Source organism: Meles meles, chromosome 13, assembly GCF_922984935.1.
Source record: "Meles meles chromosome 13, mMelMel3.1 paternal haplotype, whole genome shotgun sequence".
NCBI lineage: Eukaryota > Metazoa > Chordata > Mammalia > Carnivora > Mustelidae > Meles > Meles meles.
Genome location: NC_060078.1, coordinates 54,015,045 through 54,040,528, shown reverse-complemented (window position 1 = coordinate 54,040,528; position 25,484 = coordinate 54,015,045). Strand labels below are relative to the sequence as shown.

At 35.7% G+C, this 25,484-nt stretch overlaps 2 protein-coding genes across 3 annotated transcripts in view; one reads left to right on the top strand and one right to left on the bottom strand.

Moving 5' to 3' along the window:
- The window catches only part of LOC123954969 (protein FRA10AC1), a 34,525-nt gene extending 18,919 nt beyond the window's left edge, over window positions 1–15,606 (top strand). The window contains exons 12-15 of one of the 2 annotated variants that reach the window (XM_046026439.1): window positions 1,589–1,707; window positions 6,718–6,756; window positions 12,879–12,957; window positions 15,308–15,606. In XM_046026439.1, the coding sequence (XP_045882395.1) occupies window positions 1,589–1,707; window positions 6,718–6,756; window positions 12,879–12,957; window positions 15,308–15,350 (280 nt within the window). In that variant the 3' untranslated portion in view covers window positions 15,351–15,606. The remainder of the gene's footprint in view (window positions 1–1,588; window positions 1,708–6,717; window positions 6,757–12,878; window positions 12,958–15,307) is intronic. The other variant, XM_046026440.1, reaches the window with a different exon arrangement.
- A 156-nt stretch (window positions 15,607–15,762) lies between these two features.
- Window positions 15,763–25,484, bottom strand: part of PDE6C (phosphodiesterase 6C) — a 50,902-nt gene continuing 41,180 nt past the window's right edge. The window contains exons 16-21 of the mRNA XM_046026442.1: window positions 25,272–25,379; window positions 25,102–25,165; window positions 22,211–22,285; window positions 22,013–22,096; window positions 21,486–21,642; window positions 15,763–19,479 (exon numbers count right to left, since the gene is read on the bottom strand). Coding sequence (XP_045882398.1) covers window positions 19,418–19,479; window positions 21,486–21,642; window positions 22,013–22,096; window positions 22,211–22,285; window positions 25,102–25,165; window positions 25,272–25,379 — 550 coding nt within the window. The 3' untranslated portion in view covers window positions 15,763–19,417. The remainder of the gene's footprint in view (window positions 19,480–21,485; window positions 21,643–22,012; window positions 22,097–22,210; window positions 22,286–25,101; window positions 25,166–25,271; window positions 25,380–25,484) is intronic.

The window sequence follows — 25,484 nt, the reverse complement described above, 5'->3', positions numbered from 1 at the left end:
TTATGAGTTCTAGCAATTTTGGGGTGGAATCTTTTGGGTTTTCCATATAGAGTATCACTTATATCTCATTTAAACAGTCTTTTCTTTGGAGTTTGTCATTCTTACAAAGTATTATATACCTTTATTCTCATCTCAGATGTTAAAATCAGGCCCCTGTCAAGAATTAGTATGTGACTTTCATGTTGGGTGGGGAAGGAATATCAGTGTTCTGCAATATGCACTATATATAAATAAGATCATGGGCTTTGAAACATGACCCTGTGTATTCCTCTCAGCTTCTCCACTCACTAGTTGTCTTCTTTGGGCAATGTACTTAACCTCTGTGAGACTCAATTTTATCACCTCTAAAAATGAGGATGTCGAGGTTATCATGAGGATTAATGAAAGTGCATGTAAAGTGCTTGATGTAAGTGCCTGGCATATGGGAAGTTAAGCACAATGGGGTCCCTGGCATTGAAGATGTTCAGACAAAATCTGTGACCTGCCGTTGTTGTGATGGTCTGGTTTCAAGGCCTGAATAACAGTTGAAAGTCTAACAGTGAGATTCTGCAACTTTATAAAATGTGTAAGTCAGTATATTAATTTTAAAATCAGCTATGTTATAAAAGTGCTTTATCTAGTATTTTAGTTATTAAAAATAAATATTAAGTAATTAATACTTTTTCATTCTTAAAATTAGCAGAATTTTAAAGATTACTTGAATAGCCTTTCATTTCCCATCTCCATCAGTGATACTGAAAGGTACCAGAGAGTTTTTTTGACCTTGACTTTTGAGCTCTACTTCAGAATTGAATTGATTCTTATGAGAGGCAGAAAGTGGTTACTGTCTTAAATAGTCTTACAACATTTGTTATAAGTACCTTAATTTAGAAGGTCTGATGAGGAAGTTTCTTGAAACTCAGGCCCTTTGTTGTCTCTTCATTCTCCTTCATGGTCCTAGTTTCAGCATTATCACCTTTTCCTATCTACTATTTCCCTTCTTAACCCGTTAAAATCAATTGTTTGCCAACCATGGCACTGGTAGTCTTATAAACCTGGCCTAAAAGAGATAAAGCTACAGCAGAAAAAGGACAAATGGTCTAAAGTAGACATTTAAGTAAGCCCCTTTATCCCCATTCCTTCATGCCTTTACTGTATTCTTTTATTCTTAACAGAAGAATTTTCTACTTAGTGGTGGTTTAGAGCTGTTACAGCGTTTCTTATTTTCAAAGTATGTTTTTTTTTCAAAGTATAGGTAGCTATGAATTTAAATGGAGAGAAATGATGTTTGTTTTTGTAATTTAAAAAAAAGCGGCTAAATGATAAATAAGGAGGAAATGAGTAAAACTATGATTTATATTTACTAAGGTTTGTGTATGGAACTTATAAAAAATGATTTCTCTCAGTTTTAGGCTTCATTATCTTACAGAATTGTCTTTAATTATTATACTAACCTAAGATATTTATAGACTTATTTAAGGCTTCCTTATGTTAATTACATTGTAAAGGTAAGTTACTTTAACTGATTTGACTTTTGCTCATTGGTTCTTATTTTTCATAAAGGTCAGTTGAAAAAGTTAACTTTAATTTTATATTGTTCAACATAAAGGAGAAAAGAAGTCAAGTCAAAAAAAAGAAAGGATAAAACCAAAAAAGATTGTGAAGAGTCATCACGTAAAAAATCCAGATTATCTTCTGCAGAGGAGACCTCTAAGAAAAAGGAAAAAGGTACGAGGGAATTAAATATATCTACTCACATTTTTTAACATGCAGTGTAATCTGCTATATGTGTCAAATGTAGAATTTAATTGGTGAGTACATTTAGATTTCTGTTTTATAGTAGTTGAAAGGGAGATGTCCGGGTGGCTCAGCTGGTTAAGCATACAACTTTTGATTTTGGCTCAGGTCATGGTTTTGGGGTTGTGAGATTGAGCCCCAAGCCAGGCTCTGTGCCGGGCATGGAGCCTGCTTAAGATTTTCTCTCTCCGTCTCCCTCTGCCCCCCACCTCCTGCTTGCTCTTTCTCTCTCTCTCTCAAATAAAAAAATAAATAAACCTTATAGGAGTTGAAACTGGTTGGGGAATTTATAAGATTTTTTTTTTTTTTAAGAGAAGGGGGCAGGGGCAGAGGAAGGGAGAGAGAGAGAATCTTGAGCAAGCTCTGGAGCCCAGCACAGAGCCTGACTCTGGGCTTGATCTCAGTATCCCAAGATCCTGACCTGAGCCAAAATCAAGAGTTGGATGTTTAAAAGACTAAGTCACCCAGGTGCCCCCTGATTGGGGAATTTAGATATGAATTTATAGCAACTCAAGAGTTTCAAGAACAATGTTGATTTTAATGCATTTTTGGCAGATGGTAATAATATTGCAAATAACACTCATTGCCTTGAGCAAGTCCCTGAACTTCTTCAGTTTTACATCTCTCATATAAATAGAGGGATGTGAATATCTGGCTTCTGTACTGTTTAAGCTTATTGTGGAGAACCAAATAAGAATGTGAAAAGCATTTTGAACTCTGTTAAATAGTGCATAATCTATAAGTCAGTGTAAACTTGTAACAGTGGGATTTCATTACCATGGTCTACATGATTTTCTTACTAGCTTATGAGCTTCTTGAAATCACGGAGCTTGGTATATATATGTCCTCAGAACCCATCGTGGTCCTGTGCACATACACTTAGTAAATAATTGTAAAATTCAGATCCATCAGTCAGTTACTTACTTCTTCTTCAGTAGTGCTTAAACTCTAAGCTGTAATCTCTTCATGTGTAAAATGGTTATGCTAATAGTTCCTAGCTCATAGGATTGTTCAGAAGGTGAAAGGAGATAATAGATATAAACAGTTTGCAAGGTGCTTGGCGCATAGTTAGCTATTATGAAGGTTATTGCTAGTTTCTTTTTCAGTCCATAATAGAGTCAAATTGGCTGTAACTTAGAGTGAATTGAATTTAATTTATGTCGATAATGATTACATTAGCATCAGCCACATGTTAACACAGTACTTGGACAGGAGAGGGCTCCCTTGCTCCAGCTGTGAAGATTATTAGCTAGGTTTCATTCTTACATGTACTTTTTTCTGGTGAATCATAATATATTCAAGCATATAGTATCAAGAAGTTTTCAACTTGGTGAAACTGATAGATGGTGAGGGGAAAATATTATTCTTGTTTATAATGATATTTGAGAAATGATATTTGAAGTAGAATACTTTATTGTGTCTAAATCATTTCCCAACTCCAAAATAAATGTTAATTAATAAGTGTGAAAATTCCATTTGAATTTAAAAAATTTTTGTTTTAAAAATGTTTGATGTATCATCCTTGAGAGTTTTGTTGTATTCATTATTATATTATGTAATATTGTATAAATCATAGTATGGTGCCATATTAATCACTATATATTCCAAATTAAAGAATAATTCCTACCTTGTAAAGGCTTGTTTAGCACCTTCAAAGCTGGATATGCAGGTTCTGGTATGGGGTTGGAACCCTCAGATTATGCATACATATGCATATGATCTTCCTTATAGATGTTTTCTCTGTAGTGTTCCATATTTCAGTTGATGACACCTCTGTCAAGCTAAGAACTAATCAGATATCTGGAAATTATCCTTGATGTCTTCTTATTTCTCATTATTTATGTTTAATTTGTCACCAAATTATGTCAGTTTTACCCTCAGAGTATATATTTCTTGAGTTCTCTCCACCCCCATTCAAACCACCATGTTTTCTCATGTTTCTCATGTTTTCTAGACTACTGCTCTGTTCTCCTTACTGTTCTGCCACTGTCTTGTCATCGCACCTTCCCCTTAATGCATTTTCAATAAGGAGTGATTGCCCGTTGTTCTTAGGATATTACTGAAATCTGTACAAAGCCCGGGTGCTCTATACGATCCTTCATACAACACTTGTTTCTGACCACGCTCCACTTCGCTTTCATACTCCATGCTCACAGCCTTTCAGTTTCTGGAAAATGTCAAACTTCTTCCCATCTAGGTACTATGTAGATGCTACTTCCTCTCTTTCTAACCTCCTCCCCCAACTGCCAGTTCCCATCGTAACTCATCCTCCAGGTCTAAGTTTAAATATTTTTGATCCTTTCTTGATTCCATCCCTGACCATGAATTTAAATTAGTAATTCTAATTTAGTATTCCCAGCACCCCACTAGCACATGTAAGGTATAAGCACTAAAGAATGTAGAAATGAAAGACTTTGAAGATTGTTTCAGGACTTCAGGGATAGAGACAAAGCAGAGTGGAATGGAGATAACTGTTTCTCATTTATTCTTTATTTAGAGTACCTTTAATAGCACAGAGTACAGGATAAAGTTCTTTTTTTCAGCCTTTATGGCGTAAAGCATAAATGGTGTAAAGCAGAAAATGACAACATTTTAGCAAACTTAGGAAAACTATGTGGAGCTCTGTAATATATTTGTATCTGGGATCATCTGGAACTAACTTGATTTTGATGTGATTCTTTATAGCCCGGCCACCTTAATTTGTCCCAAACTTGAATAATAATTATTAATAAATACTTAATATTTTATCTGCATTTGAACTGTTGACAGAACTTCTCAAAACAATCTACTTTCTTGATTTCCTTCCTATTTCTCTGGCCTTTCCTCTGCCTCTTGGTTATAGGTCTTCCTCAGTCTTACCCTTAAATGTTGGAATTGCCCAAGGCTCTTATTGAACTATCTTCATTCTCCCTCTTCTCACTATATGATCCCATCTACTCCTATGGTGTCAGTTTACAAACAAACAAAATAAGTGGGTGGATGGATGAATAATTGAGTAGCTACATGGCCGAATGAATGGATAGAGAGAAAATGTAAGAAAGACCAATAGCTTGACTTTGAGGACCAGTCTACTTTGGCAGGTCTGAGCAGAACAAGGTACTTTGGTAGAGTGTCTTGGCAGAAAGTTGAAGATCTTATCCCTCCCACTACTACCACAGCATCCCCAAACTCCCTTCCTTGGGAAGGCCTTTCCTGACACCCTTCACCCATTCCTCCAGGCAAAGTTAGGTCCCTGTTACATATTCCAGTAGCACTCTGCACTTCTCCTTTAGAGATACATATCAGTCACCCTTGGAATAGTTTGTTTATTTTCTATTAAGGAAGGGACTGTGTGATTTAATTATTTCTAAGCACCATGCTTTCTCCACATAGTAGGCATTTGATAGATATTTAGATGAGTGAGTGAATCAGTGAAACAGTGGTTTCTCAACATTGAAAGGAACATCAGAGATCTATCGTAGGATCATGACTAAAGATATTCTGTGACTTTGCTTTTCAAAGTAAGTCTGCTGGCATTCTCATCACTTGGGAATGTGTTAGAAATACACGATCTCAGACCCTTCCCCAATTGCACTTTAAGTCAGGATGATTCATACGCATTGTAAAGTTTGAGATGTACTGCTCTATATTAGGTACTTGTTCTGCTTTTGCTTCAACACCTCCAGGAAAGAGGAACTTACTACCATCCAAAATATTCTTTTACTTTTACTTTTCAGTTAGTTGTAATTGCTAGCAGGTGTCTTAAACTAATTTAGCCCCAATCTATAATTTCTTCCCTTTGGTTCCAGTTATGTCCTTTGGCCTCTAAAGTAAGCCTAACCTGTTTTTTACCTGTAGACATTTGTAACGGTATCATGTTCCTCAGATGACAAGAAAGAATTTGTCACATCGTAGCTATATTTTTATTTGCTTTCTGAGTAGGAAATCGGAGGGAAGAAACAACAAGCTAAAAACAAAACAAAAAAGAAATTATAATCCAAAGCTGCAGTCCAGGCCTTGGGTACCTGTGGAGTCTTGACCCTATGGTTCTGACACCCTCTTCACTGGGCCTGAAAGGGGCCATGTAGGTATCAGCTTTGGTTTATGAGAGCTCCTATCCAAGGAGAGGAATTGTTACTCTCCATCTGTTAGCTGTAATTTTTTTTTCGATTTATCAGTCTTTGTAATAATTTCCCTTGTAGTCTTATTACGGGAGCGGGAGACCCTGTAGAGTGATGATTTTTTTAAAAATTACATTAGTAGATTTTAAGTGCTTTTTCCTTTCTGTTTCTCTGGATAACTTGTAGAACTGAAAATTTGTTTTATGAAGTAATATTTTGTGTGAATTTTAGTTACTAAAAATTCTCATCTGTATTTGAAAAAGTATTGTGAAAAATGAGTACTTATTTATAAACTGCTTTCTGATGTTCATCACCTATACAATATGGTTATATTGCAGCTAATCTATGAGTTTTTTAAGCAACCTGAGATTTTTTTTCTTTTTTTTTTTTTTACAGGTGTTCATATATTTTTTTTTTCCTAAAGATTTTATTTATTTATTTAACAGAGAGAGATTACAAGTAGGCAGAGAGAGAGAGAGAGGGAAGCAGGCTTCCTGCTGAGCAGGACTTGGTGCAGGACTTGATCCCAGGACGCTGAGATCATGACCTGAGCTGAAGGCAGCGGCTTAACCCACTGAGCCACCCAGGCGCCCCAGGTGTTCATATTTTTTAAGCTTTGTGCTATGTATTCCAGGCATAAAATAACCTCTGCCTTGAAGAACCTAACATTTTAATTAGAGAGATAAGTCTGAGGAACATGAAGGATTAGAAGACAGTGAGGTGTTTTTCTGTAAGACTCTTAAGTAAACTAGACACTTAGGAAGCCTTTGGAAGAATTACAGCTAGAACTGTTACCGATTGCAAAATGATTTTTAACAAAACAATGCTCTTTTCTTTTCAGGGCATTCATCCTCAAAGAAATCAGAAAATTCTGTAAACAGTAAATATCTAGTATTTCTTTATTTAATAAAAATACATAGATTAAAGTTATTCACAGTTTGGGTTTCCCATCAATTGTGACTTGCTCTGATGTATCATTTTTTGGTTTTGTACTATGTAGAAAAATCATAGAAAAAAAATAGCAAAAGTGTACAATTTCTTCCCCAATTTTGAACATTTTAAACTTTCTTATTTTAAAATAGAAGAGCATAAAATTTTCTTCTTCAGTAAATACAATGGATACACAGTTTAATTTCACTTTTTAGAATATGAAGGAAGAAAAGCAGAAGGATGAGGTTGGAATGGAAAAAGAATTGGGGAAGTGGATTAAGGTTTAAGAAATGTTTCTTGTATTGTATATTGAGTAATCTCTGTTATTTGGTGATTTTGACTGATCAAATGAAATACGTGGTTTGTATATGGAAAGTAAGATGTTGGCGACTGGTTACTAGTGGTTAGTTTTTTAATAAATACTGTGGTTTTTACCAGATTATATCAAGTCAGTTTAGATTTTATTGAATATTTGCCATAGCTTTTATTATTTCTTTCCTGCAACATTCCAAAAAACATTCAAATAACTTATAGATACAATAAAATAAGGTTTTTAAAAGTAAAATCAGGATAATGGAAAAATAAGATAGAAGAGCCAAGTAAAGCTTGAAGTAAAATTAACACAGACAGATGTTTACTTAAAAAGTCCTGCGTAATTACAAAGGTAGATCACACATTTGTCACTGTTCTTCTAAACAAACCAAGGGAAACTACCAGCAGAAATTTTAATTGTACCCGTAAGATCATATGCAGAGTATTCATCTCTTTTCCAGGTGGAGTTCTGAGAGCAGACTCTCCTGTGTGTTCATAAAAGGGACATCCACCTGTGATATAACAAACAGTAGCCTTGCATCTCAATAGTAACACAGTGTCAGATTTCTTAAAGACCTTGCAGTAGGGTTAGGGCTAACAATGAAGTGTGATTCAGTAGCCTGTCTAAATCATTTTATAATACCTGGACTTATTTTCTGACATTTCTAGGCTTGGAAATTTGTAAACTTAAAAATTAATTTTTTTTCCTGATATAAAGTAATATATATTTACTCTGGCAAACTCAAGAAAAAAAATTAGTAATTACTCCAAATTCCACCATTCAAAAAGAAACATTATTAGCATTTTATTTTATTTTATTTTTTTAAAGATTTTATTTATTTGACAGAGATCACAAGTAGGCAGAGAGGCAGGCAGAGAGAGAGGAAGGGAAGCAGGCTCCCTGCTGAGCAGAGAGCCTGATGCAGGGCTTGATCCCAGGACTCTGGGATCATGACCTGAGCCAAAGGCAGAGACTTTAACACACTGAGCCACCCAGGCACCCCAGTTAGCATTTTAATATAATTCTTAAGGAGAATTTTTAAGTGGTCAGTAATCAGAAATTTTGCACTATGAAAAAATAGAAAAAGAGAAGTTTTAAAATATTTTTGTTTAAAGATTTAATGGAGAGGGAGTTGTCAGTGGAGGCATTCCTCTAGTTTAGGAATACAACATGTTCCTTATGAATTATTTTGCTCATACCAGTTTTATTTTCAGCATATTTGAAGTGTCCTAAGCACTGATACTTTGTTTCTTCCCTTGTGAATCCTAATTGATCTGTAGCTCTTTTTCCTAAATTAGGTGAAGTGTAGTGACAGTTTCTAGGATACAGCTGGGCATGAGACTAATAGACTCAGGCTATCTGGGCTGAAGTAGTATATATATACTATCTTTCATTTGCACCTAGATAATGTTCAGTTACCCTTTTACCACCATTTAACATTGGATTACTAAAACCAAATCTATGAAGAAAAACCCAGTTTCTGTGAGGAAAAATAATTTTAACTTGGATTTGTTGATTATCTACTCTATCAGCCAAAATGGCAATGACTTACTTGTATTACCTCATTTAATCTTAATAATGGGCATATAATATCCCATTTTGCAGACAGGAGAACCAAGACCAAGAGAATTTACATAAATTACCAAAGTTCTATTAGTTGGTTAATAGCAGAGCTGGGATGAAACACAGATTTATAACTCCACAATGTCTGTGCCCCTTTACCTATATCATCAATAACTGTTCAGTGAGTCAAGTGTAAGTCCACTCTTCAAACCCCAGTTTTGGCAGAAAAATTGTATAAATCTACATTAAATGATTTGATCTTTCTGCGTCTCAGCTCTATATGTAAAATAGGTATAAAGAGACTTAACTTTGTTTTATTATTGTCAGAGCCAAATGAGACAATTTATATGTAAAGCGTGTGTCCAACACAAAGTAAGTTCTTGTTAACCTGTAGCTATTATTATTGTTAAAGAAAGGGGAAAAAAAAAAACCAGCCATTAAACAGATTCTGTGTTTTGTTCTCTAGAATTGGTCAGATCAAAAATTAAATCTGTTTAAGTTTGACCTGTCCATTTGTTATCATAATTAGAGACTTGCCACTTCTTCAGTAAGCCCAAGTTATTTAGGCATCATATAATATCTAGAAAAACCAAGATGACATATCTGCTTTCATTATTCAAACGTATGGGGAAAATTATACACAGTTTGCATTTTAGAATTTGCATTATAAAAGGAACATTGAAAACTTAAAAGCAGATTAAGAATGGAATAACCAAGGCATTGACAGACAGAACTTGAAATTGTGTCATAGGAAGAAGGTTGAAGGAAATATAGATGTTTAGTTTGGAAAAAAGTGAAGGGATGAGAGGGAAGGGGTAAGGAGGTAGACAAGGAAACTGTAGATGTTTGTAAGACTGCTGTTGTGTAGGAGACTTATTTTTGATGACTATTTGGCAGAATGAGAGTCTCTGGATAAAAATTGCCCAGAGACAGATTTTTGCCTTAATTTAAGGAAAAACTTGTCAATTAGAACTGTCTGAAGAAAGAACAGAGGACTGGGCTCTTCATGAAGTAGTGAAGTGTTAAGCATAGATTGGACAGCCACTTGTCAAGGGAGATGTTGCAGTAAGAGATTCAATCATTGGATAAGGGCTGGATCAAAGACCTGCAAGATCCCACAGAGAGTCAGTGATGTACATTCTGATCCCCAGTTGCTAGTAACTGCTATGTAGTTTTGACACTGATACCAGAGCACCCATTTGTATTGCCTATTCTCACTGTGTTTTCCTTAGCAGTGCCCCTCCTATCTCAGGCCCGTCGTGGCAGTTACCATAGGAATGGTTTCTAGTTACTGCTGTTCTCAGGGAACTAGAATGGTATAGATTCAGAGTTGAACTTAAAGGTCATGTAGTCCAGTCTTCTAGATTTGATTCTCTAACAATATTTGGCTGCTTTTTAAGCATATGATCTTTGAAAGAAGGTTACTTTATAATGTTCTAAACTGATTGGACCTTTTAGTAAAACTCACTTGTCTAGTATCAGAAAACTGGTGTAGGAAAGCTGGCATGTGGGAAGTACTCTCGAAAGGGAAGAGAGGGCAGGTGTTTGTAAGGCCTTTTTTTTTTTTTTTTTAAATTTGTTTATTTGACAGACAGAGATCACAGATAGGCAGAGAGGCAGCCAGAGAGAGAGGAAGGGAAGCAGGCTCCCTGCTGAGCAGAGAGCCGGACGCGGGGCTCGATCCCAAGACCTTGGGATCATGACCTGAGCCGAAGGCAGAGGCTTTAACCCACTGAGCCACCCAGGCGCCCCAGGCCTTTTAAAAGTAGCTGCCCACTAGGTGAACCATAAAAGAATATGGACTCTGAAAAACAGCCTGAGTTTTTTGAAGGGGCGGGGGTGGGAGGTTGGGGGAACCAGGTGGTGGGTAATAGGGAGGGCACGTATTGCATGGAGCACTGGGTGTTGTGCAAAAACAATGAATATTGTTATGCTGGAAAAAAAAATAAAGAACTTTCAACCCTAAAAAAATTAGCTGCCCACTTTCAAAGATCTTGTAAGTTTTGTTCTTTGACATCATTAATAGGGTAACACCATAATGTTAACTATTAGGCCTAATTAGTTTTTTCTGTGGTTTCTTGATCTCATGTTAGTGAGTTTTCATAAAAATAGGAGTAGAACACTTTTATTTTTCTCTTCTCACACATTCAGTTTGAGACACTGGCATTTTCCACACTGGTTGTCACTGAGTGGGAATCTGGTTCCCAAGGCTTTATAATTTTAATCATCTTTTATTGTCTTTGTATGTAGATCGTTACAAATACAACCCCTGAGGCGCCTGGGTGGCTCACTTGGTTGTGTCCACTCTTGATTTCAGCTCAGGTCATGATCTCAAGGTTGTGAGATCAAGCCTTGTGACAGGTTCTGCTCTGGGCATGGAGCCTGTTTAAGTTTCTCCCCCTCTCCCTCTACCCCCCCCCCAAATATAACCCCTCTCCTTTTTTTTTTTTCCCCTGCCATTTTTGTTATAATTTATGCCAGAATAGACACAGTTAGAACCAAAGTTCAGACATGCATATTGATTGAAGGTTCAAAGTCCAACAGGTAAAAGGCTAAAAGCACTGTGGGCAAATCAATGCTGTTTTATTTTTGTGTGTGTTTAACTAAGGGACATTCTGTATTGATAGGCTGAATTTGTTTCACTTCTTTTTGAGACTAACTTATTAGAGAGGAACTATTTGCTAATATAATTACTTTATAGCATATACTTTTATTGCCTTATATTTTTCAGTATTTGATAATTTTTAGTTCACTAATATAGGGTGATTTTTGAAACATGTTGATTTTGTTATATTTTAAAAATAGAAATTTCTTTATTGTTTTGGCTGATTTTTAAAAGCAATACTTGATCATTGCTTAAAATACAAAAAATTTGGAAATATTTTACATAGAAAGTGAAAGTATCCCAGGCCACAGGTAATATAATTACTGTTAAGTTTTGTTTGTCCTTACAAACTTACAGTATATATACACATATGTAATCATAAATGAGATTATACCATGCATATTTTCTGTAATTTTAAAAATTTTGAAACAGCACAGACATTTTTCCATGGTAATACTATAGATATGCCAAGGTTTTTTTTAATAGCTATATTATATTAATTTAACCAATCCTTGATCCCTAATTGGTAGGGATATAGGTTTTCTGTTGTTGTTGTTGTTATGTAATGAACATCTTGTACAAGTATCTCAGGTGCTTATTTATTCTAAGTAAATAATTAAATTCTTAAAAGCAGCATTGCTGGTCAAAGGATATGTAAATTTTAAACTGATCTGTATTGCTAGATTTTCCTCAAGAATAAAGTTTACAGAATTTTTACTCCTAACAAGTATGAATATGTCTATTTCTTTATTGAAACCAGCTTCTTCTAATTAATTTAATCAGCATCAGATTTTGAAAGCATCATAATATTTTTTCATAATTTAACTAACTAGTTCTATGTACTAGTTCAGTTCATGAATTCTTTTTTTTTTTTTTAGTACGCCCCTTTTTTTTATTTGTTTATTTGTTTATTTACAGCATAACAGTGTTCATTGTTTTGGCATCACACCGAGTACGTGCCCTCCCTATTACCCACCACCTGGTTCCTCAACCTCCCAACCCCCCCCCACCCCCCACCCCTTTAAAACCCTCTGGTTGTTTTTCAGAGTCCATAGTCTCTCATGGTTCATCTCCCCTTTCAGTTTCCCTCAACTCCCTCTCCTCTCCATCTCCCCATGTCCTCCATGTTATTTGTTATGCTCCACAAATAAGTGAAGTTCATGAATTCTTGATCCTAATGTAAATATACTCTACAAAAACCTTAACCTACATGTCTTTTATATGCCAACAGAAAGAAAAAACTAAATCAAAGGCAATTATATTGCAAGAGATGATTCCTTTATGAGTTAGTACTGGAATTGCCACAGTGAAAGTAGAAGTGCCACTTTCAGTGGAAGTTCCACTGAAGTTCCCTCAGTGTAACTTAGGGAACTTTCCCATGAGACTTTCCTTGGTCTTTTTGCTGAGACTCTTTGGTATATCTCAGCTTATTTATTTATTTCTAAGAAGAATTTATTGGTCTGAAAGAGTGAATTACATTTTCAGAGCCATAAAAGTGAAGCTAAACTGAAGTTAGTTTAATTGCTTGGTGGGTAATTCAAAATATGTTCTAAATATAACACATTTTAAAAAATCTCTTTTAAATCAATAGGAAATTCTGATGAAGAAGAAGGTACTTCAGAATCTGAACTTTGGAAGGGCCCCCTACCAGAAACAGATGAAAAATCACAGTGAGTCCTGATATTACTAGATAATGTGTACCTTTTGCATCAGTAAGGAAGCTACAACCACAGCCATTCTTGATAACAATTAATGAAAAAACTTTTCATCAAGAATGTCTGTTTAATGCCAAGGACTACCTAGCCTGGTAAGATCAGAGTTTATTCCTAGTCATTGTTTGTGGCCACAAACTGCTAACTCATTCAGCTTCCTCTCAGTGAGTAAATCTTACTTCAGCTTTCCTTGCCAAATGACCGTCCGGTCTTTACTTAGGATCCTTTAGAGAAGGGCTGTTCCCTAGTTCCACAGCAGCCTATTCTTTATATTCTGATTATCATAAATGTGTACAGGGAGCCCCTTGAAGCTGTCTGCGTATGGGTAAAAGTTTACTTGCCAACAACCACCTTAGCCTCCCGAAGACAGGATAACTCAGTGTGTACATTGTTATCTGTCTTGATTTGGAAGAGCCATCTGGATGTGGGCTGGAATTTTGTCAGCTCTTGTCATATACTGGGATGTTCAGCACTTAGCTTTATCTGTAACAAGACGATAAAATAATACCTACTGCAGAATTTAGTGTGAAGAGTTATTATTAGTATAATAAATTATTTATTGTGAAGAGTTAATGAAATAAAAATTTGTAAAGTACTTGATACAATACCTACAAATATAAGTGCTCAATAAATTTTAGTCTCATTTTGTTAGTCTTTAGGCATATTGGCTCATAATGGAAAGATTTATGAAAGATGGAAATATGGAATAGTGCCTGTTGAATCAATCATAATTCACTAATTTAAGCTGCTTACGAAACATCTTGCTAATTATATGTTCTCAGTGTAGTAGAATTCAGGTGTTTTAGAAAGAGGTTTTTTAAACAAGATCACTTTTTTTCTGTGAATTTAACTTTTTTTTTCCTAGCCAACTAAAGAATTCCTAAATATATGGTCATTATAGATCAGATTACAAGAAAGCTATTACTGTAAATAAAATACTGCTATCCTAGTTAAACTATGGACTAAACTTCTGATGGTATAACTTCCCATTGAAGAGCTTTATAGCTGAAATTGACAGATGGGCTCACCTTTTTAAGGCAATGAAGATACTTGAGTAAATCCTAAGAAGACTCTCATCATCCAGAACTTTTTGTGACCTTATAAGTACTTGACAATGATCAAGTACTGAGCACCTAAGCCTACACAGAGATTCAGTTAATTTCCTATATTTAAATTCTCATTACAACTTAAAAAATTTTACTGTATATTGCTGGCATGTGGGAGGAAAAGCATGGGGGATATCAAATTACAAATAATTATTAAATCAACTTTATCTGATTCTGTAGTAATTTTTTAAAAATTTGAACATGGGTATAATGGCTTTATGCATTCACAGTTATTTAAAACCAAATAATGGAGTCCCATTTTGAATCCCTGATCTACAAGAACTTTTTCTGAAGAGACTGGTAGACTGGATTTTACTTTCCAGCTTGATTCCCTGTCCCAGAAGGGAGAAAGGCAACTGTGTGTGTGTGTGTGTGTGTGTGTGTGTGTGTGTGTGTGTAATCATTTAATCCTCACTGTGAGGAAATACAATGTTCTCCTTTGTACAAACAAGGAGACTGAGCCCAGAGAAGTTAAGTAACCTGCTAATATAAGCTAATAAGTGACAGAGCTAGAACTTAAACAGTGTCTGACTTGAAATCTTGTGGTATTTTCCTGTATCACTCTGGTTCCAAGTGCTAATATTTATTTAGTACTTGACAGTTTTCATTTTATTTTACCATATTACAATACAATTTAATATCTCCTTTCAGATTTTGATTCATTGTTTTACACATGATATTTACTGCTACGAATATATATTTACTATTCCCATAGCAATAAAGACCTACAGCCTAAGCAGATTTTCCCCATTCCTAGGAGTAAGACTTGTATTTTTCCTGAAAATAGTTTTCTTTTTCATTCATTTCTTGATCAGACTATAATTTGAAATGAGAAAGAATAGAGAATTCTGTCAACCAAAAAGTAAAGAGAAGTAGTAACATTTCATAACCGTTATGAAGCACAACTCTTCACAGATAAAGTAACATTTTACTTTAAAGTAAAATCTTAGGTAATAAATACATTTAGGGTGTGGGGGCAACATATAAAACATTTCAAATTTAATCAATCTGGATATACTTATGATTATTCCAAAAGCTGAGGGTTATTTGATGGCTGAATCATGAAATATATCAATATATAGAAAAATCAGCAAATGAGTTAAAATATTTTATTTTCATTAATCACCTATAATGTGTCACCTAGTAATTTTTTTCTGTAATTGTTGAGCTTAATCAATACATATACTTTTTCCTTTAAATAGAGAAGAAGAATTTGATGACTATTTCCAAGATTTATTTCTGTGAGATGGAAGAGAGAAGCCCACATTCCTCACTGTGAAAGCACACTTTGAAACTCTTCACAAAAATTTTATCTACAAGTTGCAGCTTGAGTGGTTTATCTTCAGAAATAAAAATCCAACTACTCTCAAGAAGTCAGCTGCTTTGGAAGTTTTTCAGTTCTATTGGAGACATGTTTCCTCATCCCTTACATATCTTTTCAGATGCTTATTTACAACCGCTCCATCTGTAGCTGCTAGAGGATAAAGCTAGTACAACTGTATGGAGAGTTCATTGTTCCTGTATTTTGTAGGGGTTTTTGTTGCTGTTTTTATTCATTCATATTTATCTTCCCTTGCCTGAATTAATTTAAATTATTAGAATTATTGGTGTCTCACAAAAATTATAAAATAGAGTAAATACGTCTTCCCCTTCTTTGCTTTGATAGATGGGTACCCCTCCTTTTAAGCACCTACTTTCCCATTACCACCTGTTTCTAGCTGTCTTTTTTTTTTTTTCTTACCTTTCTCTTGCTTCCTTCTCAGCTATACTACTTAAAGGAGTTTGTTATAATCAGATTTGAGTTCCCGGTGTGAGAGTAGTTTATTATAAAGTAAATTAATGCTATGGGGCAGCAGGAATAGCAAATGAGGTCATAGAAGTCTACAGCGATAGATTAGGTTCACAGAAGTTGACTCTCCAACAGAGAGATCCTATAATAAGATAATTTAACTAATAATAGTATATGCTGGAGCTTATCTCAGATGTAGTCACACAAATATGGATATACTTATATACCAGGATATAGTATAAAATGGATATTCTTAATTTGCTGATCATCTCCCTTAGAGTCAATGAATGTGGCTTTAGGAGATCTAAGCACTCCTAGAATCTGAGTGTAAACTTCTGTGATTATGTGTATTTATGGGGGGAAAAGGTCCATAGTTTTCATCAAATTTTCAAATGTATTGATTTTTTTAAAAAAGGTTTTAACCCATTTTTGTAAAGTGCAGAGAGATGGATAGGAAGATGCATGATTTAGTGAAGAGAGGACCTGTAGAAAGCAATCACAGCATTTTAATTATTTTGTTAATATAAGTATTTTAAATGACATTTAAACATGGAATGATTGGCATTAAATTGCAGAATAAGTAGTTTAGTGTCTTATTTTTAAGTGGTTATTATCTGATTTTCCTTTTATTCAATAGTTATTATTCATTAATTCAAATATTTATCAGGCTTCTGTTATATGTGAGGCACTATGCTAGATGTTGCTACAAAGGAAATATCTAGGAAATAATTACACAGTCATTTCTAAGCCATCAAAAACAGTAAATCAGTATCGGTTTGTTAATGTTGAACATTGTTTTTAAATCCCCTTATTTTCTTAAAGAAATTGTATTTTTTTTTAATCTCACTACTTACAGTGAATAGAAAGGAATCTTAGTTTCTAAGGAAAAAGTGTTGAAATGACCGAAAGCAAACTGATATTAGTATATATGTAGCTAAAACATGTTTATGATTAAAAAAAATTCAGTTTAGTGATCATCAGAAAATAAAATTCCTATAAATGATAAGTAGGAAAACTAGACTCTCAAAATCGATTCATGTATTTGGTGTTATAAGTATGGTTTATAGACATTAGGTTCATTAGTAAATTTTAGATCATTATATATAATCACAACACTTAATCCATTCATACATAATCGAAGTCATATATTTGTTTTGTTTTGTATTTTTCTTGAAGTCATATTTTTAAGGAGTCTTTGAAAAGGCCACAAGACGAGTTTAAAGATTAATTCTCCAACAGACCTCTCTCATATTTGGCTATAGTACAGTCAGGGGTGTTCAGTGGACCACTGTTTGGGACATGAAGTTAATGCCTTCTTCTACTTGCTCTTAAGCAAAGTTCCTGTTTTTGCAGACCTTCAATGACAGTACATCTCTGCTCCTCAACTTGCTTTCTAGTGAATGAGGAGGGGATGTTGTTTGAGCTGATAATTTGGGGTCCAAAATTACATAAAATTAAAGAAAGAGGTTTTTTTTTTTAAAGATTTTATTTATGTATTAGAACATGAGCAGGGGGAGGGACAGAGGGAGAAACAGACTCCCCACCAGGCAGGGCCAGGTGGGGGCTTTCTGAGATGTTGACTTGAACTGAAGGCAGACACTTAACCGACTGAGCCAGCCAGATGCCCCTAAAGGAAGAGTTTCTTAGGCAGTTTCTAAAATAATCCTAAAAGTAAAGTTTCAAAATTATTTCAAGTAATGAAAGTAAGGTGTACATGTTATCACTTTCTCAAGATGATGACTTATTATTGTCTATACAACACTCATGCAAGTGTATATATTAAATGAGTTTTTTCCCCCCTAAAGATACTTTATTAACTTACAGGCACTCTTCATTTATACCTGTTTGTTATGACATTTATTCAAAATATAATTCATTTGTATTCACTGAGAACCTACCTTGTACCAGGCACTACTCTCTCTCTAGGTACCAGGATAGAGTAAGGAACAAAATAGAAGAAAATAAACAAAAATCTTTCCTCTCACAGACCTTAACATTCTAACGTGAAAGTAGCAATCCTATGATTCTCAATCTTATAATTTTTACTTGTAAACATACAACAAATGGTGATTTTTTTTTTTTTCCCTCTTGGCCTTAACATTGAAAAATATCTTCTGTATAACAAAACATTGGAGCTTCATAGTCTATCAATTTGATTCATTAAAACTTAGATACCTTTTGATAAGAAATATCTGTGGCAGAATTTATGGCATAATTATTATTTGGTCTATGTAGATAAGTAAAGGAAGAAATCCTAAATTTCTCTGATGTCTAAACATGTACCATGTTGTAGTAGTAGTTGATTGTCCTTAGTTTCTCTTGACAAAAGAATGCTTGGTAGATAGTTTTAGTAATCTTTTTTTTTATAACCTCTGTTGAAGTTCCACTAAACTGCTTTTGATAGTAAAATTCTTGCATAATCAAATCACATGCTTCTTAATAATGCATAGCATTTATTAGCTAATTTAATTTACATTAGGATTATCCAGGGAATATCTTATAAGCTGATTATTCTTTCAATGAGAAGAATAGAATATTAAAAAATATTCTTAGTTATACATAAAATAATTGCTTTCAGACTTGGGGAGAGGGATGGGCATAGGGCAAAGATATATAAACTGCCAAAAGCAGTGTGGTCTTCACCCTTCCATTATCAAGGTTAAAAAGAGGAAAGATGATAAGCATTTCAGATGGAATAACATTTGACATCCTATTACTTGTTTTGTGTATAGTACTTATAGATGTTATAAATTCTATATTTGCTCTTAAGATGCATAGATGAGAGATTTTTAGTTTAGGAAGGAATTTGAGATATGAATCACAATTATTAATGTTACGGGCTGAATTGTGTCTCCCCCCCCCCAAATTCATGTTGAAATTCAACCCCCCCAGGACCTCAGAATATGACTATATTTGGAGGTAGGGTATTTAAAGAGTTAATTAGAGTAAAATGAGATCATACAAATGGGCCCTAATCCAATATGATTGTGTCCTTATAAGAAGAGGAGATTAGGACACAGACGCACAAAAGGAAAGACTATGTGAGAGTAGAAGGAGAGAAGATGACCATCTACAAGCCAGGGGGAGAAGCCTCGTAAGAAACCAACCCTGACAACACCTTGATCTTGGACTCCTAGCCTCCAGAACCGTAAGAAAATAAATTTCTGTGGTGTATGCCACACAGGCTGGTATTTTGTTATGGTAGCCCTAGCAAATGAATACTATTAATAAGAACCTTTAAAAAAAGAGTTGGTGATGGTTTCAGGATTATATATTTTTAATTTAAAACAAATTGGCACCAAGAATGCGCTTACTTTCATCTTCTATTTTGCACTTTTGTTGAACTTTATTTTACCCTCAGGGTTTTCAGGCTAGCAACATATTTCCTTTTGGTGGCGGCAAGGGTAGCATATCTGAAGATCCTGGTACTCTGTTAGTTGATGGTGTGCTGAATGAAGTTTGTTTCTTCTGTTTTTCTTCAAAAGTAGAAACGATATTTGAAATTTTGACCCCTCGGATTATATTATAACATGAGGCATGTTTTGGACTTTTTGTCATCACCGCCACCTCCTACATCTTCTGTGGCTAGTAAAAATGAGAAAAAGTGGTAGCATTGGGAATCCATGGGCACACAGTGTTTATTCTAAAACTCTGATGATGTTAGTATCAACTTCATAGCTAGTTAATAGTTGTTAACTTACACCAGGTACTAAGGGTTTGACCATTTAAAAAACTTGAATTCAAAAAAAAAAAAAAAAAAAAACTTGAATTCATGTTCAGAGTTGACCCATCTGCAAAACAGAATCTTATAAATGATTAACCAATTAACATCTGTTTCTCAAGCAGTCTGGGAATCTGAGTTGTTGCTCTGTGCCAGGCACAAAGCTTGTTGCCTGAAGATACAAAATAATGCTTTTAGTTTACAGAGACTTCCCAGGGTAGCAGGAAGAAAGTTCAGAAGTAATTTTTTATGCAAATAAAGATAGAAGATCTATATCCGATATACTGAATACTAACAGAAAATGTGAGGAGCCACTTAAAGAATCTGATAGCCTGTTCATCATAAAATTGAGATAGGGATTAAATATAATTGTACTAAGAAATACCTTTGCTTTCCACTTGCATGTAGAATTTACCACTTTTGTTAATCTTTTTGAAGTGAAAATCAGGTTCTTGCTTTCCCATCTAAATCCCTTTAAAGACTTCCCTTTGCTCCTCTAGAGGACAAATCCTCAAGCAAGGCCTTTAAGGCAGCACTATCCTGCCCAACTGCCTTACCAGCTCTACCTGGTACTTAGGCCAGCTTGCTCTCTAGACTCTGGCTACACCAGCTTTTAGATTGTTCAGTGGCACCAAGCTTATTTCCACTTCAAGGCCTTCATGCATATATTCTGTTCCTTTGCTTCCTCCCCACCCCCTCCCCCTTTCTTGGCTTAGCCAAAGCCTCCAGTCTTCAGAGTTTAGCATAAGCATCCTTCTTCGGGAAAGTCTTCCCCCATGCTTCCTCTGATAGTTATAATCAATTGTTCATGATGATAGATAATCAGTTCGTTTATTGGTTTAATGTCTACCTCCCCGACCACAGGGTAAGCTCTGTGCGATAAGGACCCCAACTTTCCCCAGGCGCTGCCTAACCCAGGACCTTGTACAGAATAGACCCCCAATAAATACATTGGCGAATGGGTATCAAGAAGTCAAACTCCTACTTTTATTCTGTTGAAGGACATCCTTAACCTTTTAAGGGAGAAAATACTTTCTCCCTCCATGAATTTTTTTAAAAATACCAGTAAACACAATAGAACCATCTAAAAGGAATGTTGTATTTTTGTTGTTTTACAAAGCTCTTCCAGACAGAAATGATTTCTTGGTTAGACGATAAAAATTTCCTACAAAACCTTTGAAGTGCTGAATCCTCAAGACAAAATGCAAAGTCGTGACATTAGCATTCCCATTTCAAGATGACATTTGAGTCATCTGATAAACTCATAGTTGATCCCAACAGGGTAATTTCAGGAGTAAAAGTTTCATCAGGAAAAACCACGGTCTGGGGACATTTGAGGCACAGCCAGTCTTGAAATACCTGCCAAGTCATCCCATTCAGCTGGCCAGCTCTGCTTTCATGTGGGGCTTCCTTAAGTCTAGAAGGGAGGCTGGAGGTCTGTAAAATCTCATATAGAGAGGAATATTGAGCTCGGAGGTTAAGCAAGTTGCCCAATATAACAGCTAACATATAATTTTAGGACTAAATTTGTTTTCTCACTTAACCCTGATCCCACTATTTCTATGGCTTTCGTATTTCTAAAATCTCAGTATTCTGTGGAGGTGATTAGGAGCCACATACCAGAGTGGATGAAGAAGGCTAGCCCCAACCCCTACTTCAGCTGGACCAGTCAATTCCTCCCGGAATTATTCATAAGATCTTGTTTGGGGTTGGGGGGCTTGTAATCTGAAAAGCACTAATCAATTTATTATATATAATTATTTGAAAAGCAAGTTTCCTGATTGCATTTACTTTTTATGGTTTTGTCATGTGAGATTAAGCTCAGCCTAACTCCTGGTTACTTTACAAGCAAAAACAGATTCCATCTAACCTTTTGTGGTTATGTTTCCTTCTTCTTGCTTTTTCATCTCCTCTTCAAGCACCTTCATCTTTGCATCATACTCATCAGCTAGGGATTTCCACTCTACTCTGTTGTTCTGAAGACCATTCAGCATTGGTGTGATTTCTTTATGAAACCGTGAGAACTCCTAGAGAGAATTTTAGGTCAGAAACTATTTAAATCATGTAGTTGATTTTCAGTACTGTCCATATGCAGAGAAGGAGCTATAAGGAGTTGTATCAGTGCTCAGAACTGCTAAGATGAGTTTAACTCAGTGCTGTGGAAACAGGGAAGACAGGTGCTGTTTTCTAAGTGTGTCTGGTCTGTTCAGTGTGCTCCTGAGTTCTAGTTTTTCTTCCACCCCTAAATGAGATTAGGGTAATTCCTCAAGCTCCTTTGGAGAAACAAGGATACCCCTAATGGCTTTTCCATGTGAGTGACTTTTGATTTTGGTAACACTTCAAAAGAAAAATCCTCATCCCCAGATGATTATATTTTCACTCAATTTATTTACTTACCTTATATACAAAAGTACAGACAAAATCAATAAATCCAACTTGAAGTTTGGGTAATTCATCTTTTTTGTTTCTGTCCATCATAGGCTGGAAAGAGAAATAAATCCTTTAAGGATAGTTTTCTAAGACTGTGTGTACAAAAGAGACTGATTTGTATCGATAATTTGTAGTAAAAGTGCATTTTTATGTCAAGGTCTTTACAATAGGCTGTTGCTGCAGCACAGTCCTCTCCAGATCTCCTTGTTCCCAAAATTCATTTGCAACCAGAAGTGCCACCTGCAAATAAGAATAAGACTTGATTCGTGAAACTGAGTCATTCATCGAGAATTTGCGTTTTATTAGTATGTGTGACATTTAAGGGTAGCATTTATATTAATGCCTGAGGCATTAAGCATTATATACTCTTTGGTTTTAGAAAGATGGTGTCTGGGTGGCTCAGTTAGTTAAACGTCCAGATTCTCGATTTCGGCTCATGTCATAATCTTGGTGGTGGGATCGAGCCCCGTGTTGGGCTCCACACTCAGCGGGAAGTTGGCTTGAGATTCTCTCTCTTCCTCTGCCCCTCCCCCTGGTCACGTGTGCTCTTTCTCTCTCAAATAAATAAATATTAGAAAAATAAAAATAAAAGATAAAAAGATGTCATCTACAGATTATATTGAAATGAGAAGGGGAAATTTCTCTTGTCACTTCAGCATTCTAGGCCTATTCTGGGAATACCTATCTCCATTTGCTATTGTCACTACATCTCAACAATAAAAAGGGGAGATGGGAGGATATTTAATTCCATTACATTTTGCTTCAAGTTCTGCAGCTTCCCACACATCATCCTCTTGTCCTGCTTATCTGTTAGCTTCTAGCATATATCTGGGTGTACACACATGCACGCAGATGAGCACCCAGATTTACTTGATAACCGGGTGAGGATATTTGAGGATAAATTTATATAGCTTTTAAAAACCTGATATCAAGTTTAATGAACACCTGCTAGCTTCCTTATATTGGCATGAACCAGGCTTGCCAGAGGAATCAGATGTGACCTGTTTCTTTAAGATGCTTCTAGTCTCATAGAGACAGTCATGTGAACCATGTGGGTAAGGGCTGTAACAGTAGTAGTATGAAGTGTTGGGGATCAGGAGAAGGAAGTAAAGATGAGTTTCATAAAGGAGCTTGCATTTATGTTGTATTAAGGATGAATAGTAGTTTTTCAGATAAAGAGGAAGGGAAGACTATCTGCAGAGATAAAATTGAGCATCTAGAGCTTAGAGTGAGAAACAGTGAATGGGAGAGAGTGCCAGGAAATAATCTGATGAGTGTGAGTTAAGGATAGGTAGTGACAGACCATGTAAGCTTTGCTAGGAAGTTTGATTCTCTAGACCAGTGATTTTTTTTTTAAGCTTTTATTTATTTATTTATTTGACAGAGAGAGATCACAAGTAGGCAGAGAGGCAGGCAGAGGGAGATGGAAGCAAGCTCCCCGCTGAGCAGAGAGCCCGATGCCATGCGGTCCTCCATCCCAGGACCCTGAGGTCATGACCTGAGCTGAAGGCACAGGCTTAACCCACTGAGCCACCCAGGCACCCCTAGACCAGTGATTTCTTATTCTTGGAGCCCTAGTGCACCAAAGAGCACTAGCAGCCCCAGCAGGTAGGAGCCAAAAGAGATTTCAGCTAAAGTAACCTTGCTTTTTTCTTTTATATAAAGTGATTTTGTACAACTTTTTGTGGGGGTTTGGGGGGAAGGACTTTACTTTTTTATTATTTATTTATTGGTTTTTAAAAAGATTTTATTTTTATTTATTTGACAGATCACAAGTAGGCAGAGCAGCAGGTGGTGGGGGGGTGGGGGGAGAAGACTTCCCCCTGAGCAGAAAGCCCGATGTGGGAGCTCAATCCCAGGACCCTGAGATCATGACCTGAACCAAAGGAAGAGGCTTAACCCACTAAGCCACCAGGCCCTTTACTTCTTTTTAATAAGAAAGCTTGAATACCTCTGGGGGTGGGGGGGAGTTTAGAAGGCTTTTAAGTAGAGGAGTGGCTGAGCAGAGGTCTCAGTATAAATAATCCCAGCAGCAGCTCAGAGGAGGGCTGAGTAGTGAAGGAGGAGGAAGGATCACTTAGGAGGATCCCACCACATGATCTTGCTGATGAAAGAGGGTAGAAGTCTGACCTGAGGCTGTAGCCAGCATGACAGACAGGAATGGGGAGGGGAACTTCATGCAAGGCCCTAGGTTTCTGGCATGGGTGATCGATTGTGCAGATAAAGAATAAAGAGTAAATAAAGAAGGAAGAACAGGCACATCAGGGTTGAAGGAGCACAAGTGTTTGGTTTTGGAATTTGATGGTTCCAATTACTTTATTCATATAACCCACAATTACAGTTGAACCCAGTGAATTCTGGCCTCTCTTCCCCCTAGGGTTTTTCCTAGAAGTCACTGAGGGAAAAAGAGAAGTTTCTTTCATCCAGTTAGTAAGAAATCAAGTAATAAACTAGTGACTCCTGACTCTCATTCCTCAAGGTTGGCAAAGAACTGGGGAAGGCACCCTTAAACACGAACTTACTATAGACAGCGCCTTTTAATTACAAAACAAGAAGAGGTTGTAGGAGCAAAACTACCCTTGATAGAGGAAAACACTATGATTCTTTTCTTCTTGTGCCAATTTATATCCTCTATTAAAAACTCAGACATTCCCTAAATAATTGTATATAAAGTTTTTGCAGTCTGTTCAATGATAAGGAATTCTTTGCAGAAAGCATTTTCTTTCTAAGGTCCCTTTGCCTTGAGGCCTAACCAAATGACCTATTGTCTTAATGACACTTGTGAATTCTTGAAAGCTAGTTGTCTGCCTTCATTAGCAGAAATCTAACAAGGAACATTTTATTTTTGTCCTAACTTCCTACGTTTCTTTTATCTTTTTAAATATAAACCAATTGTTTGTTCCAGGATAATGAAAGGTAATCACTTATGAAATGTATAGTTACATAATTGCTACCTAGAGCAAAATTCCAAGATTGCCAGAATATTCCTGTTCTCTCTTACATGTGATCTCGATAGCATCTGTGCATGTGACAGAAGAGGAAACAACCATACTCGCCTGACTTTGTACCTCCCAGGGTTTGGTTATAGCTGACAAGTCACATGCAGTCATCATCATTGCCCTTGGGAGAAAACAAAAATTGTTAAAATAGAAAGATATACAAAATAAGTGGTTTTTTGTTTTGTTTTGTTTTTTTCCAAAAAAGGAATAAAATTCTGACTACTCACATGATAACCTCTTTTTTGGTTGGATCAATGGTTACATATTTGATGGCCTCTTCTTCAGTTTCCATTTTTTCACAGGCATCAACAATTTTTTGAAACATGGTTCTCTTCCTAAAAAAGATACAGCTGTACAACAATCTTAGCATATAAGACCAGAGATAAAAAGTATCTTTAATATGTGCTTTTCAGATTTCATGTTCCCACTTTCCATCAGAT